Consider the following 15,456-nt stretch of genomic DNA (forward strand, 5'->3'; position numbering starts at 1 on the left):
TTTCAAGGAACAGACACTTTATCCCCACTCTCCCCCCCACCTGAGAGAGTGACAAATGCAAAAAATAATATGTGGAAAGGAACTAATTGAAAGATGCAGGAAAAGTGCAGGGGAACTGGATTAACAGGTCCAGTTCAGTAATGGGGGTGATCACTGGACTTACCTTCTTCTGCAGAGTAGACAACTATGACCTGGCTGTATGGACCCTGTCCCTTGTTGTTGAACGCCTTCACCTTCACCTCGAACCGGCTATACGGTACAATGGTGTTATTCTGGTAAACGTATCGGGAGGCTTCCGCTCCGAGGACTTCAGCGTTTTTCCACTCTCTTGTTCCCTCCTTTCGAAAGGTAATGATGTAACCGAAGCCTTCACCGTTCTGGTACTCACGAGGCACGGGCTTAATGCAAACCAAAAAATGAACAGCAGCTTTACAATCAGACCCCAGTTCCTGGCTGTCCTTCCTCAGGGGTCTGCTAATCCCTAGAACGCTCATTCCTTCCCTGTACCCATACATACAGTTCACTCCATTCCCCGTCTCAAGTAAGTGCTCATGCTGCCTGATGCTCCACTCTAGATTTCTCTGGGCTATTCAGGGTTAAGTATGACCTTCAACCATAAGACCGTAAGACACAGTGGTAGGAGCTGAATTAGGCCATGTGGCCCATCGAATCTGCTCCACCATTCAGTCATGGCTGATTTACTTTCCTTCTCAACACCATTCCCTTGCCTTCTCCTTGTAGCCTTTGACACCCTTACTAATCAAGAATGTATCAACCTGAGGTTTAAATATACCCAATGACTTGGCGTCCACAGTCGTCGGTGACACTGAATTTCACAGATTCACTGCCCTCTGGAAAAAGAGGTTCCTCCTCATCCCTGTTCTGAAGGGATGCCCTATTCTGCGGCTGTGCCCTCTGGTCTAGACATACTCTCTATGCCAACTCTATCTCAACCTTCCAGTATTCGGGAGGTTTCAAGAAGATACCCCTTCATTCTTCTAAACTCCCATGAGTAGAAGCCCAGAGCCATCAAACAGTCCTTACACATTACCCTTTCATTCCCTTTATCCATGGCTGTACATGACATGGTTGTTAGCAATTTCCAATTAAAGAACTCATAAAAATGTTTCCTCTTCCCAGGAACACTGAGACCAAAATTTAGGTCCTTTCTTTTAATTCTAGGCAGCGAAAATTGGACAGGTTGGGTTGCTTCTCCAGTCAAAGGAATGGCAAGGCTGATCTGCTTCAGCAGTTTAAGATTATAAAGGTTTTGGATGAGATCAGCTCAGATGTTTTTCCTGGATGAGACTAGAACAAGGGGACGTGCGTATTATACTGTATAATTACTAATAAGTCCAAAGGGGGAGAAACTCTTTTATTCAGACAGTGTATATAATGTTCAGTTAATATCACATTGGGGAGTTGAGTTAATAACAAAGATGTTTTGGAAGGGAAGTCAGTTAAATACAGGAGGGAGAAAGGAATGTAAGATTAGAGTTTTGAAGGATAGAAAGGTGCACAGTAGCATAGCGGTTAGCGTAATGATTTACAGTGCACCAGCAGTAAGATCGGGGCTCATTCGCGGTTTGTAAGGAGCTTCTATGTGGGTTTCCTCTGAGTTCTTCACATTTACATTCATCACATTCCAAATTCAAACCAGTTGGGATTGGTAAATGGTTGGGATGCTATGTTGGTGCTGGAATGCCAGTGACTTCACTGTATTTTTGGGTGCTTCGATATACATGTGACAAATAAAGCCAGTCTCACATTTATCTTTTCACGATTAGGATGAGGTGGTTAGTTGCTAGGGAATCTGACCCATTGGGGTCAGAAGAGAGGTGGCGCGGAAGGTTCTTACATCAGAACAGCGAGTTGCTGGTCTCCACTCTCGTTGTTTCTGGAGCGAACTTACTCTCCCTCGACGGAGAGGGAGAGCCTGTCTGAGATACTGAAGTGCTGGGTTATGGACTGTAGCTGTGGATGGATTCTACATCTAGGTCTCTTTGGGGGCTTTTGCTTGCAAGATTGCGGGGAGGGGGTAGGGGTTGGGGCTCCTGCTGGTGTATGGGGGGAGGTGTTTGAGGCTCTGATGTTCCTGTCTTTCTTTGGGGCTTCTTGTTTTGTGGATAACTGTGTAGAGTACGAATTTCAGGTTGTATACTGTATACATTCTCTGATATTAATTTGAACCTTTTAAATCATTTGCAAACTGTATATGTTTTAAAATTGCAGAATCATGAAGTAACATCGGACAGAAAAGTCCTTCAGCTTACCTTGTCCACACTGGCAAAGGTACCCACTGAAGCTAGTCCCATTGGCTCACATTTGTCCTCCAAACCGTTTCTATATCATATACTTCTCTGAGTGGCTTTTAAATGCCATTGTTGCACCTGCCTCAATTATTTTCTACAGCACGTTATTCCACACGTGCACTACTCTTTGAGAAGTCACCCCTCACATCCGTTCTTGCCTTAAACCCACGCCTTTTGATTATCAGTTTCCTTTCCCTAGCTAAATGACTTTGTACATTTAGCCTGTCTAAGCCTTTGATGGTTTGATGCACTTCGATAAGGTCACCCATCAGTCTGTTATGCTCCAAGGAACAAATCCCTTGCCTGCTCAACCTCTCCCTATAGCAGAGTCCTGGCAACGTTCTCATAAATCTTTTTTGCACCCTTTCCAGCTTAATGACAGGGTGACCAAAACTGTACAGAATTAAAAACTCTCCAGCTGTGCGCATGCATCCTTTATCCCAAACTTTACGTCAGCAAGAAAGAGAAAGCTTTGCTCACCTATTTGCTCAGGTCAGCTTTCCATTTAGCCTTTCTGATGTTCTTTCTGTTGCTTGAGCACCCTACCCCACCTTGTGTTGATTCTATTCTGGGTTTTATTACTTACCGCCCACAGGATTGTCACCTCGTGCTGATCGCCACCTCCCCCACTGATGTTCGACGGAGCCACAGTGGGAGCTAGGAGACACAAAGAAGAGTATCTGTAAACAATGTACTGAAGATTGTGTGGCATTGTGCATCTATTCAGACCTCAGTACAAATGAAAACGGGCAGAGATGTTAACTCACTGTAATCTGTTCAACACCGCTGCACAAGGTTGTAAGATCCAACCCAGAGACCTATCCCATCAGCACAAGTATTTTCCATGTGGTAGAATGTGAAAACATGGCAGTGTCTCTATTTACTTCGGAGTCTGCGGAGAATTTGGCGTGACATCGAAAAACCTGACAAACTTCTGTAGATGAGAAGTTGTAAGTGTAGTGACTGACTGAATGACAGCTTGGAATGGGAATACCAATGCCTTTGAACGGAAAATCCTGCAAAGAATAGTGGATCACAGTACATCACAGGTAAAGCCCTCCCAACCACTGAGCATATCTACATGAAACGCTGTTGTAGCATCCATCGTCAAAGACCCTCACCACCCAGACCATTCCCTTTCCTTGCTGCTGCCATCAGCAGAATTTACAAGAGCCTTACGATTTGTACCACCAGGTTCAAGAGCAGTTACTACCCCTCAACCATCAGGCTCCTGAACAAACGAGGATAACGACACTCATCTATTGAGATGTTCCCACAACAAATGGCCTCACTTTAAGGGCTCTTTATCTTGTTATTTCTGGCTCTCGTTATTTATTGCTATTTATTTATAGTTGCATTTGCACAGTTTGTTGTCTTCTATGTTCTTGTTCTTTCACTGAACCTGTTTACAGTTACTATTCTATAGATTTGCTGAGTTTTCCAGCAGGAAAAAGAATCTCAGGGTTGTGTGTGGTGACATGTATGTTTCTGATGATAAATTTTACTTTGAACTTTGAGCTTTGGAGAGACTGGAGTGGAATTCGTGTAACTGAGCTTGTTGGTAAACAGAATAATGACCACCTGACTTTAATCTCTACATTGCAAAAACACAAATGCTAATAGAACAAATAAGCTCCATTAATTTGTTGAAAGTATGAAATTTAAAAAAATGCTGAAAATACCCCATGCATCGTGAAGCATCTTTACAGGGAGAAATAGAGTTAATATTTCAATGAGCTTTCATCAGTACTGAAAACACTTAGAAATTAAACCTGCAAGACTGGAGAATGTCAGAGATGGGGTGCATAAACACAAGAGATTCTGCTGATGCTGGAAATCCAGAGCAACACACACACAAATGCTGGAGGAACTCAGCAGGTCAGTCAGCATCCATGGAAATGAACAAACAGTCGAGACTCTTCTTTAGGATTGGAAAGGAAAGGGAAAGATGCCAGACTGAAAAGGTGGAGGGAGAGGAAGGATGATAGTTCAAAGGTGGGCGGGAAAGGTAAAGGGCTGGAAAAGAGGAATCTGGTTGGAGAGGAGAGTGGATTATGGGAAAACAGGGGAGAAGGAGGGACACCCGGGAGAGATGGTAGGCAGATGAGGAGAAGAGGAAGAGGCCAGAGTGGGGAATAGAAGCAGAAGATGGGGAAAGGAAAAAAAATTACTGGAAGGAAACATCGATGTTCATGCCATCAGGTTGGAGGCTATCTCGACGGATTATATCTCCACCTTGAGAATGGCCTCATCATGGCAAAAGGGGAAACCATGGACCCACATGTCAGAGCAGGAATTAAAATGGATGGCCACTAGGAATTTTTGCTTTTGAGAGATGGAATGGAGGTGCTGAGCAAAGCGACCCCCCAATTTATGTTGGGTATCGTTAATGTAGGAGCACCAGATACAATAGACCACCACAACGGATTTTTAGATGAAGTGTTGCCTCGCCTGTGGGAACTGTTTGAGGTCATGAGGAGAGATAAGGGAGGAGATGAGTGGGCAGGTGTAGCATTTCCGCCACTTACAGAGATACCTGCCAGGAGGGAGTTTAGTGGATGAACGGACAAGGGAATCACAGAGGGGATGATCCCTGCAGAAAGTGGAGAGTGGTAGGGAGGTAAAGGTGTGTTTGGTGGTAGGATCCTGTTGAAGGTGGTGAAAATTGTGGAGAATGATGAGTTGGATGTGGAGACTCACAGGGTTGTAGGTGAAGACAAGAGGAATTCTATCTCTGTTAAAGTCATTTTGAAGACATCTGACTTGCACATTCTGGCTCTTATCTCTCTTATGACTAGGAGGGCGCTCTTGCTTAAACGGAAGGATGCTACTCCGTCTAATCATGCTCAGTGGTTATGGGATGTTATGGCATGCTTAAATTTAGAAAAAATTCATTGTCCAATTTCTGAATCTAACCAAGATTTTCAAAACTTGTGGGGATTGTTTTTGAATTATTTTCAAAACCTTTGATTTCCCGTTAAAGTACAGATGCTGGTCAATAGCATATTTCACTATCTGTTAAGGCATTTTTTCCCTTTTTTCCTTTACCAAACAGCTTTGGCTTTGGTAGTGGGTATAGATTTCTTTTTATATATATAAAAAATTATTCATATCTCAACATACGAATTAATCTAATCTACATGAATATAGGGTAAGGAGTTCGTAAATGTGATTCAAATATAATGTATTTGGTATTATTATATCTTTCTTTTGTTTTATAATAGGTATTTTCTTGAATTCTGTGTAGACATTAATTAATAAAAATATTGAAAAAAAAAGTCGTGGGAAGATGGGGTGAGTGCGGATGTCTGGGAAATGGAGGAGATGCGGGCGAGGGTTGTATCAATGGTGGAGAAAGGGAAACCCCACCCTTTGAAGAAGGAGACATCTCTGGTGTCCTGGAAATGAAAGCCTCATCCTGAGAATGGATACGGTGGAGATGAAGGACTGAGAAATTAAAATAGCATTATTACAGGGTGGGAATGGGTATTGTCAAGATAGCCATGGGAATCGGTAGGTTTATAGAAACATAGAAACATAGAAAATAGGTGCAGGAGTAGGCCATTCGGCCCTTCGAGCCTGCACCGCTATTCAGTATGATCATGGCTGATCATCCAACTCAGAACCCTGTACCTGCTTTCTCTCCATACCCCCTGATCCCTTTAGCCACAAGGGCCATATCTAACTTCCTCTTAAATATAGCCAATGAACCGGCCTCAGCTGTTTCCTGTGGCAGAGAATTCCACAGATTCACCAGTTTATGAAAGCTGTCAGTAGACAGTTTGTCTCCAGAGATGGGGACAGAGAGATTGAGAAAGGGGAGAGAGGTGTCAGATATGTACCAAATTAATTTAAGGGCAGGGTGGAAGTCGGAGGCAAAGCTGATGAAATTGACAAACTGAGCATGGGTGCATGAAGCAGCACCAAAGCAGTTGCCGATATACTGGAAGTTATCTGAAATTTTTGACATCAATTCCTGACAACTGTTTTGGCACTCGATGGAAGAATAAATAGTTCCTGGAGCAATCTCTTGCAATCATTCCCAATCTTACTTGTACTGATGAAATTGGATCAGACTGAAATGTTAACTCTATTTCTTTCTAATCAGTTGTTGCTTGACCCCGCAGGGTATTTCTAACATTTTCTAATCGAATTTGAAATTAATGTGGTTTTGGTTCTGATTGTTGGAGAGGGAATGCTGGTCTAAATACCAGGCGAATTTCTCTGCTCTCCTTTGAGTAGTAATGTGGGATCTTCTAGTGACTCCCTGAACCTGGCCCCTTAATATCACCTCCCTGAACAGGAAGACACAGCAGCACCTCCGATTCCTGAGGAGAATGACAAGGCTCCCCTTCCCCCATCTCAACTGCATTTTACAGTAGCACCATTGCATCCTGACAAGATGCATCTCCAGCTGGTATGGAAACATTGAACCAGAAGTCCCTACGGAGGACTGTGAGAATGGCTGAGAGGATCATAGGGGCCCCCTACCATCTACTGGGAACATTTATCAGGAGCGCTGCAGACACAGGGCCCTTAGTATTACTAAGGATCCCTCGCATCCATTCAGCATCCTCTTTGACTTTCTACCATCAAACAGAAAACTCCGATGTGTAAAAGCAAGAATGGTCGGGATGGGAAACAGTTTCTTCCCTCAGGCCATTAGGTTTTTGAACCCCCTGCCGTATCTCATTCGGAGTGTCACTGGCTAATCTGTTCTGTACACAACAATATTTAATTTGTGCACTTTAGTTTGTTACTTATGCATGATTCATCTGTAGATTTTATCCTTAGTTTCATAAGTTATGGTGTGTTATATGTGTGTTATGTGAGCTACTGTGCTTTATAACCTGGCCTGGAGAAACGTTGGTATAAGCTTCATTTGACTTGATGTCCATGGGGATTCTATTGTTTTATCTAAAATGCAAAATCTCTGACACTGCAGATACCAGCCATGGCTTTGCATTGGAAAGCGCTGGGTTCCGTCACTCCTGAGAAGTGACCATATGATCTCTGTTGCCAATTCCAGCCCGATAAAAAGGGAATACCACAAAAACCTAAACATTCTTGTGCATGAATCAAAAATGGATTGCAGGCGGGTAAGTTAAGTAGTTAAGAGGGAAAGTGTCACATTGATCTTTACTGCAATGGACCTGGAGTTTAGAAATCAAGGAAGAATAGCTACAGTTGTTTAGGGTTTTGATGAGGGCATACCTGGAGTGCTGTGGTCCTCTCACTTAAGAAAGCGTTCAGTGGCACTGTAGCCAACATAAAAGAGTTTCTCAGGCTAATTCCTGGAATTAGACGATTGTCCAGTCAATAAAGGCTGAATAAGTTGGGTCTCTATTTTATATACAAGGAAACATAGTTTTGACATTAGGAGCCAACCATTTAAAACTCTGATTCACAGAAACTTCTTCATGCAGAGGATGGAAACTCTTTGGAATTTTCTATCCCAGATAGCCGAGGAAGTGAAATCATTAGAGATATTTAAATTGGAGGTAAATAACTTCATGAAAGATTGGAGAAGTGAGAGTTTGGGGAATTGGAAGAAATATTAAGGTCAGGAGCAGATCATCTAGGGTCATATTGAATGCTAAGATAGGTTTGTGCATCCAGGTGGCCTACTCCTGCCCCGATTTTCTTGTGTTCTTGTATTGGAGGAATCGTCCTTTGAGGAAAAAAAAAATGTCTTTTAGATGAATCCTAAGCTATTATTGCAGAATTTTAAACAAAATAAGGTGTTCCCTTTGGATGGCACTTAATCAACATGAAGAATGTTTAGTGGGTGTCATGATAGCAAAGCAGCAAGCGTAATGCTTTACAGCACCTGTGACCTAGGTTCAATTCTTACTGCTGCCTGTAAGGAGATTGTTCATTCTCCCCGTGACTATGTGGGTTTCCTCGGGGTGCCCTGATTTCCTCCCACATTCCAAAGACCTACAGGTTAGTCTATTGGTCATATGGGCATTGTAGTGCATGTGGGCTCATTGGGCCGGAAAGGCCTGTTACTGTGCTGTCTCTCAAATAACAAAATAAAATTTTACAGCTGATTCTGGGAGATTGCAAAGATTAGTTGCTGTTTTTCTACTTCATTGATTGAAAATATCTTATCTATATGAACTCAACCTTTTCCTAACTGATGATGGTGTTGCACGCGCGCTCGCACACGTGCGCGCGCGTGTGTGTGTGCCTAGTTTGAAATATCTCATGCTCTGAACCAGAGGCAAGTGTCCTAACTGCTGAGATCGTTCGATAGTTTTTGGCCAGGGGTCACGAAGAGGGAGGGGTTTGGGGAAATAATAAATAGACCAACCTCATGTTATTATCGGGGATTTAATTAAATTTGACAGGATAAGCATATTATAATTTCCTCTAGGACTTCCCTAGCTCAGCTCATTGATTGAACAATTGCACAATTCCAGCCTGATACATTAATCAATAGATTCTGCAGCTAGAATCAGTGGTCCTCTCAAATCATTAGAATCTCTACCCATGTTTTGTTGATCACACTATTGGCCGCAGGAACATTGATATTTGTTATATAAATGACTTGCATGTGAATGCACAAGGTTAATAAGTAAGTCTGCTGATGACACAAAATTCAGTGGTGTTGTTGATAGTGAAGAAGATACCATAGATTACGAGCAAAACGTAATAGCTAGGGAAGCTGTTGGAGGAGCTGCAAATGGATTTTAACACAGATAACACAGGCGCGAAGGCAGAGGGGCAGCATTGCTCTGTTAGTAAAACACAAAATCAAATCATTAGAAAGAGGTGACATAGGGGTCAGAAGGTGTTGAATCTTTGTGAGTAGAGCTAAGGAACTGCAAGGGTAAAAAGACCCTAATAGGAGTTATATACAGACCCCAAAACAGTGGTATGGATGCGGTCTACAAATTACAATGGGAGATAGAAAATGCATGCAAAAGGGCAATGTTACAATAGTCATAGGGGATTTAAGTATGCAGATAGTTTGGGAAAATCAGGTTGGTGCTGGATTTCAGGAGGGAGGATTTCTAAAGTGCCTATGAGATGGCTTTTGGAGCAGCTTGGGGTTGAGCTCACTAGGGGATCAACTGTTCTGGATTGGGTGCTGTGCAATGAACCAGAATTGGTTAGAGACCTTGAGGTAAAAGAACCCTTAGGGGCAGGTGATCATAATATGATTGAATTCACCCTGAAATTTGAGAAGGGGAAGCTAAAGTCAGATGTATCAGTAATACAATAGGGTAAGGGGAATTACGGAGGCATGAGAGAAGTGTTTGCCAGAATTGATTGGAAAAGAACACTGGCAGGGATGATGGCACAGCAGCAAAGGCTGGAATTTCTGGAAGCAATACGGAAGGCACAGGATATATACATGCCAAAGAGGAAGAACTTTTCTAAAAGAAAGATGACACAACCAAGGCTAACAAGAGAAGTCAAAACCAGCATAAATGCCAAAGAGGGGGCATATAATAGAGCAAATATTAGGGGAAGTTGGACGATGGGGAAGCTTTCACAAATCAACAGAAAGCAACTAAAAAAGTCATTAAGAAGGTAAAGATGGAAAATAGAAGTAGGGTAGCCAATAATATTAAAGAGGATACCAAAAGTTTCTTCAGATACATAAAGAGTAAAAGAGAGGCGAGAGTGGATGTTGGACCACTGGAAAACAATACTAGAGAGGTAGTAATGGGATACAAAGAAACGGCAGATGAACTGAAAAAGTATTTTGCATCACTCTTCACATTGGAAGACACAAGCAGAATGGTGGAAGTTCCAGGTGTCAGGGGTCATAAAGTGTGTGATGTTACCATCACTAGAGAGAAGGAAACTGAAAGGTCTGAAGGTAGCTAAAGTCACTTGGACTAGATGGTGTACACCCCAGAGTTCTGAAAGAGGAGGCTGAAGAGATCGCAGCAGCATTAGTAATGATCTTTCAAGAATCCTGGATTCTAGAATGGTTCTGGCAGACTAGAAAATTGCAAATGTCACTCTACCCTTCAAGAAGAGACAGAGGCAGAAGAAAGGCAGCTATAGGCCAGTTAGTGTGACCTCCTTGATGTTGAACTCGATTATTAAGGATGAGGTCTCAGGGGTATTTGGAGGCCCATGATAAAATAGGCTGCACTCAGCATGGTCTCCTCAAGGGAAAATCTTGCCTGAAAAATCTGTCGGAATTCTTTGAAGAAACAACAAGCAGGATAGGCAAAGGAGAATTGCTTGTTGTTGCGTACTTGTATTTTCAGAAGGCCTTTGAGAAGGTGCCACACATGAGGCTGTTTAACAAGCTACAAGCCCATAGCATCACAGGAAAGATTATAGCGTGGATAAAACGGTGATTGATTGGCAGGAGGCAAAGAGTGGGAATAGAGTGAGCTTTTTTTGACAGGCTGCAGTGATTAGTGGTGTTGTACAGGGGTCTGTGTTGTGACCGATTCTTTATACGTTATATGATAGTAATTTGGATGATGGAATTGATGGCTTTGTTGCAAAGTTTGCGGACGATATGAAGATAGATGGAGAGGCAGGTAGTTTTGAAGAAGGACTTAGACAGATTAGGAAAATGGGCAAAGAAATAGCAGATGGAATACAGTGTCAGAAAGTGTATGATTACACACTTTGGTAGAAGAAATAAAAGGGTTGGCTATTTTTTAAATGGAAAGAAAATACAAAAAACTGAGGTGCAAAGGGACTTGGGAGTCTTTGTTCAGGATTCTTCTAAGGTTAATTTGCAGGTTGAGTCTGTGATAAGGAAGACAAATGTGACGTTAGCATTCATTTCAATAGGACTAGAATATAAAAGCAAGGATGTAATGTTGAGACTTTTATAAAGCACTGCTGAGTCCTCACACGGAGTATTGAGAGCAGTTTTGAGTCCCTTATCTTAGAAAGGATGTGCTGAAACTGGAGAGAGTTCAAAGGAGGTTCATTAAAATGATTCCAGGATTGAATGACTTGTCATATGAAGAATGTTGGATGGCTCTGGGCCTGTTTTCACTGGCAGTCAGAAGAATGAGGGGTGACCTCATTGAAACCTATTGAATGGTGAAAGGCCTTGGCAGAGCGGATGTGGAGAGAATGTTTCCGATAGTGGGAGAGTCTCAGACTTGAGGACACAGTCTCAGAATAGAGGGGCGTCCTTTTAGAAAGAAGGTGAAGAGGAATTTCTTTATCCAGGGAGTGGTGAAACTTTGGAATTCATTGCCACAGGCAGCAGTGGAGGAAAAGTCTTTATATATATTTAAGGCAGAGGTTGATAGATTCTTGATTGTCAAGTCAAGGGGCTTTTTATTGCTATTTTGACCATAAACTGCTGGTACAGTACACAGTAAAAACGAACCAACGTTCCTCCAGGACCCTGGTGATACATGAAACAACACAAAACTACACTAGACTATGTGAGACAACTCAAGGCTACACTAGACTATGTAAAACAACACAAAAACTACACTAAAGACCTACACAGGACTACATAAAGTGCACAAAACAGTGCAGGGCAGTACAATAATTAATAAGCAAGACAATAGGCACAGTAGAAGACAAATTTCAATAAAGTAATAAATGATGTAGATGTCAGTCTAGACTCTGGGTATTGAGGAGTCTGATGGCTTGGGGGAAGAAACTGCTGCAGTCTGGTCGTGAGAGCCCGAATGCTTCAGTACCTTTTGCCAGATGGCAGCAGGGAGAAGAGTTTGTATGAGGGGTGCCTGGGGTCCTTCATAATGCTGTTTGCTTTGTGGATGCATTGTGTAGTGTAAACGTCTGTAATAGTGGGAAGAGAGACCCTGATGATCTTCTCAGCTGACCTCACTATCCGCTGCAGGGTCTTGCAATCCGAGATGGTGTAATTTCCGAACCAGGCAGTGATGCAGCTGCTTAGGATGCTCTCAATACAACCCCTGTAGAACGTGATGAGGACGGGGGGTGGGAGCCCCCACCTGCTTCCATGGCTTCACATGACCCTGATCAGGGGACCAAGCAGTTTCCAGGCCTTGCCCAAGGGTGACCAGCAGGCTAGCGGAGGGAAGTAGCGCCTTACACCTCCTTTGGTAGAAACACATCTCCACTGCACCTCCCTATTCAAATGGTAACACTTACAAAATGCCAAATTTTGGGAGGTCTTAACCTTAAACTCATGGAGTTACACAGCACGGAAACAAACCCTTTAGCCTACTGTGACCATCAAGTACCTCTCCATGCTACTTGCTGCAAAGTGGACAAAATTGATTTCAGGCAACACACACAAAATGGTGGAAGAACTCAGCAGGCCAGGCAGAATCAATGGAAAGGAGTACAGTTGATGTTTCAGGCCAAGACCCATCATCAGGACTGAAGGGTGTGTTGCTTGGATTTCCAGTATCAGCAGATTTTCTCTTGTTTGAAATTGATTTCAGTCTCTGTTTCCAGCCAGAGAATGTGTTGAGGCTCTCTGAGATTCCACCAAAGTTGGTCAGGATCTCTGGGAATGTGCCGCTGTTTGATAAAATCAATATTCCCTGGGATTCTTTAGGAATGTACCATTATTTTTATAGATGTATTATTATTGTTAGTTTTCCCATTTTGATGAATGGTGTTTAATTTGAAATGTTAACTATTTCACTCCCCACAGACTCTGCCAGGCCACGTTGTACAAATTTCAAAACTCTAGCATTTTCTGAATTTCCACCTTGTTAAACCTTTGCTTCAACTTGCCAACATGTGATGGAGTTCCCTGGATGTTGCAGGAGCTTGCGTTAAATAGCACTAACATAAAATCATTAATAAGGGATTTCAAATTTCATTTGCAATGTCCTTGTGCTGTAAATTCCTCCAAGATCCCTTTATTTTTTTCAGTCCTTGTTTCGGGGTTGTCCATGACTTTAATTCCACCACCAATGGCGGAAATGCTCCAGAATTCCCTCTCTAGGCTTATCTGTCTCTCTCACAGCCTTTAAGATGTTTCTAATCTATTTGTCCATTTTATTGCAGTCAGTCACCCTGGGGCATTTTTGTTTCTTTAAACGTGTTTAAAATCAGACGTTATTTTTTATTATTATGAACGTTGGCTTAGTATCGTCATGAGCACCAAGACTGAGTGAAAGGTTTTTGTTTATCTTATGAGAATACCTTAAAGAAGTACCTTATGAGAACAGGTTGAGTGAACTCGGCCTTTTCTCCTTGGAGCGACAAAGGATGAGAAGGTGACCTGATAGAGGTGTGTAAGATGATGAGGGGCATTGATCATGTGGATAGCCAGAGGCTGTTTCCCAGGGCTGAAATGGCTAACATGAGGGGGCACAGTTTTAAGGTGCTTGGAAATAGGTACCGAGGGGATGTCAGGGGTAGGTTTTTCACACAGAGAGTGGCAGGTGCGTGGAATGCACTGCCGGCAGTGGTGGTGGAAGTGGATACAGTAGGGTCTTTTAAGAGCCTCTTAGATAGGTACGTGGAGCTTAGAAAAATAGAAGGCTATGTGCTAGGGAAATTCTAGAGTAGGTTACATGGCCAGCACAATGTTGTGGGCTGAAGGGCCTGTAATGTGCTGTAAATTTCTATGTTCTATGTCTACGTGCCATCCAGGCAGACCCTGTCATACATTACATTTTACGTACATTAACATAATAAAAAGAAGAAGAATACAATATATCATAACATATCATAAACAGAATATGATCATTCAAGGAAGGGGATGTACTGAGTCTGTAACTCTTACTTACCTGCTTCTTTGGTGCGTATTGTCTGTGAGGGCAGGCTGGGTTCACCAGTGCCCAAGATGTTGCTGGCTATGACTCGGAATTCATAATCCATCCATGGGATGAGATTTATTACCCAGGCTGACTCCAGGTTGCCTTCTATGTGTTGCGGAGCTAAACAGATGCAACCCCGAAGAATTAAAGATCTTTTAATGGAAGATAAAGATTAGCTTTATTTGTCACATGTACATCAAACCATATAGTGAAAATCGTCGTTTCCGTCAACGATCAATACAGTCCGAGGGTGAGCCCACAGGTGTCGCCACGCTTCCGGTGCCAGTGTGGCATGGCCACACATTCTATCTGTGCGTGTACGGAACGTGGGAGGAAACTGGAGCAGCCAGAGGATCGTGCTGCCCTTCTTTGCCTTTCTTGGTTTCGTGGCTATCCGGGGCAGAAGAATATCAGAGTTGTACATTTTGATAATAAATGGACCTTTGAACCTTTGAACTCGTGCTGTCACGGGACGATTCCTTGCCGCGGGAATGCACCCCGACTGCTGCTGCTTAAAGTGTCACCCTATCTGTTCTATCCACATGAGGTGATTGGCTCCTCCTACTTGAACGCGATGGGCGTGAGAATCATGCCGATAGGTGCTATGTGCTGATTATGGGATGGCGAGACTATAACACCTTGAAGAGATTATAATGTAAAAGATAAAAGTCAGCAATTACCACAATTAAAGCAGGGCGGTATCGATTTATAAGATCCCTGTCTTTTGAAGTGTGAGTGTGAGTTCACAGAGGACAAGTACTGACAACCTCACCGACCCACCCACAATTCTTGCTGCTCTCAGTCACAGGTCGAGATTACGCACAGGCAGAAGAGATTTAGTTTAACTTGGCACTGCATGCTGGTAGACCTAATGCTGGGGCTGGAGAAATGCATAGCAGACATTTTAACCCCACAGAAGCCCCCTTTATGATTGCTGAATGGTGGGGGGGGGGGCGGTGAAGGATTACCAATTCCTGCTCAACCTAGTCCTTGGGATTTAAAAGCCCACAAGCATTTAAATAGACTTTCCTGTTCTTCTGCTCTGAATTCAATATCACTGAAACAAAAATGACTGCGCAAACATGATTTCCAATGCCCCCTTTAGCTCCGAACCCAGGACTTCTGCTCACAGCAGTTTCATGGAGACTTAAATCTTCAGTTCTTGAAGGACTCTCATTAAATGTAACCCCTGCAATTTCACCAAGAATTTAGTGAAATTGACTCCCTGAGCAGACAGTGTTGAAGCCAAGTCTTTGCTGACTGGACCAAATGCTGGTCTGAGGGTCTGTAAATCTCAAAACACCTAGAGATGTGAAAGTACAATTGTAGGAGAAATGAAAACATTAAAGAAATGAAAAAGAACAGCATTCTCCATACCATAGCCACCCACGGCCAATTACTTCGGATGAGAGGAAAAGGTTCATACCTTT

General features: G+C 42.8%; 1 protein-coding gene across 1 annotated transcript in view; it reads right to left on the reverse strand.

The window, feature by feature from the left end:
• The window catches only part of cntn2 (contactin 2), a 227,392-nt gene that overhangs the window by 22,629 nt on the left and 189,307 nt on the right, over window positions 1-15,456 (reverse strand). The window contains exons 16-18 of the mRNA XM_073030631.1: window positions 13,997-14,146; window positions 2,899-2,969; window positions 164-398 (exon numbers count right to left, since the gene is read on the reverse strand). Coding sequence (XP_072886732.1) covers window positions 164-398; window positions 2,899-2,969; window positions 13,997-14,146 — 456 coding nt within the window. The remainder of the gene's footprint in view (window positions 1-163; window positions 399-2,898; window positions 2,970-13,996; window positions 14,147-15,456) is intronic.

Source organism: Hemitrygon akajei, chromosome 27, assembly GCF_048418815.1.
Source record: "Hemitrygon akajei chromosome 27, sHemAka1.3, whole genome shotgun sequence".
Lineage (NCBI taxonomy): Eukaryota > Metazoa > Chordata > Chondrichthyes > Myliobatiformes > Dasyatidae > Hemitrygon > Hemitrygon akajei.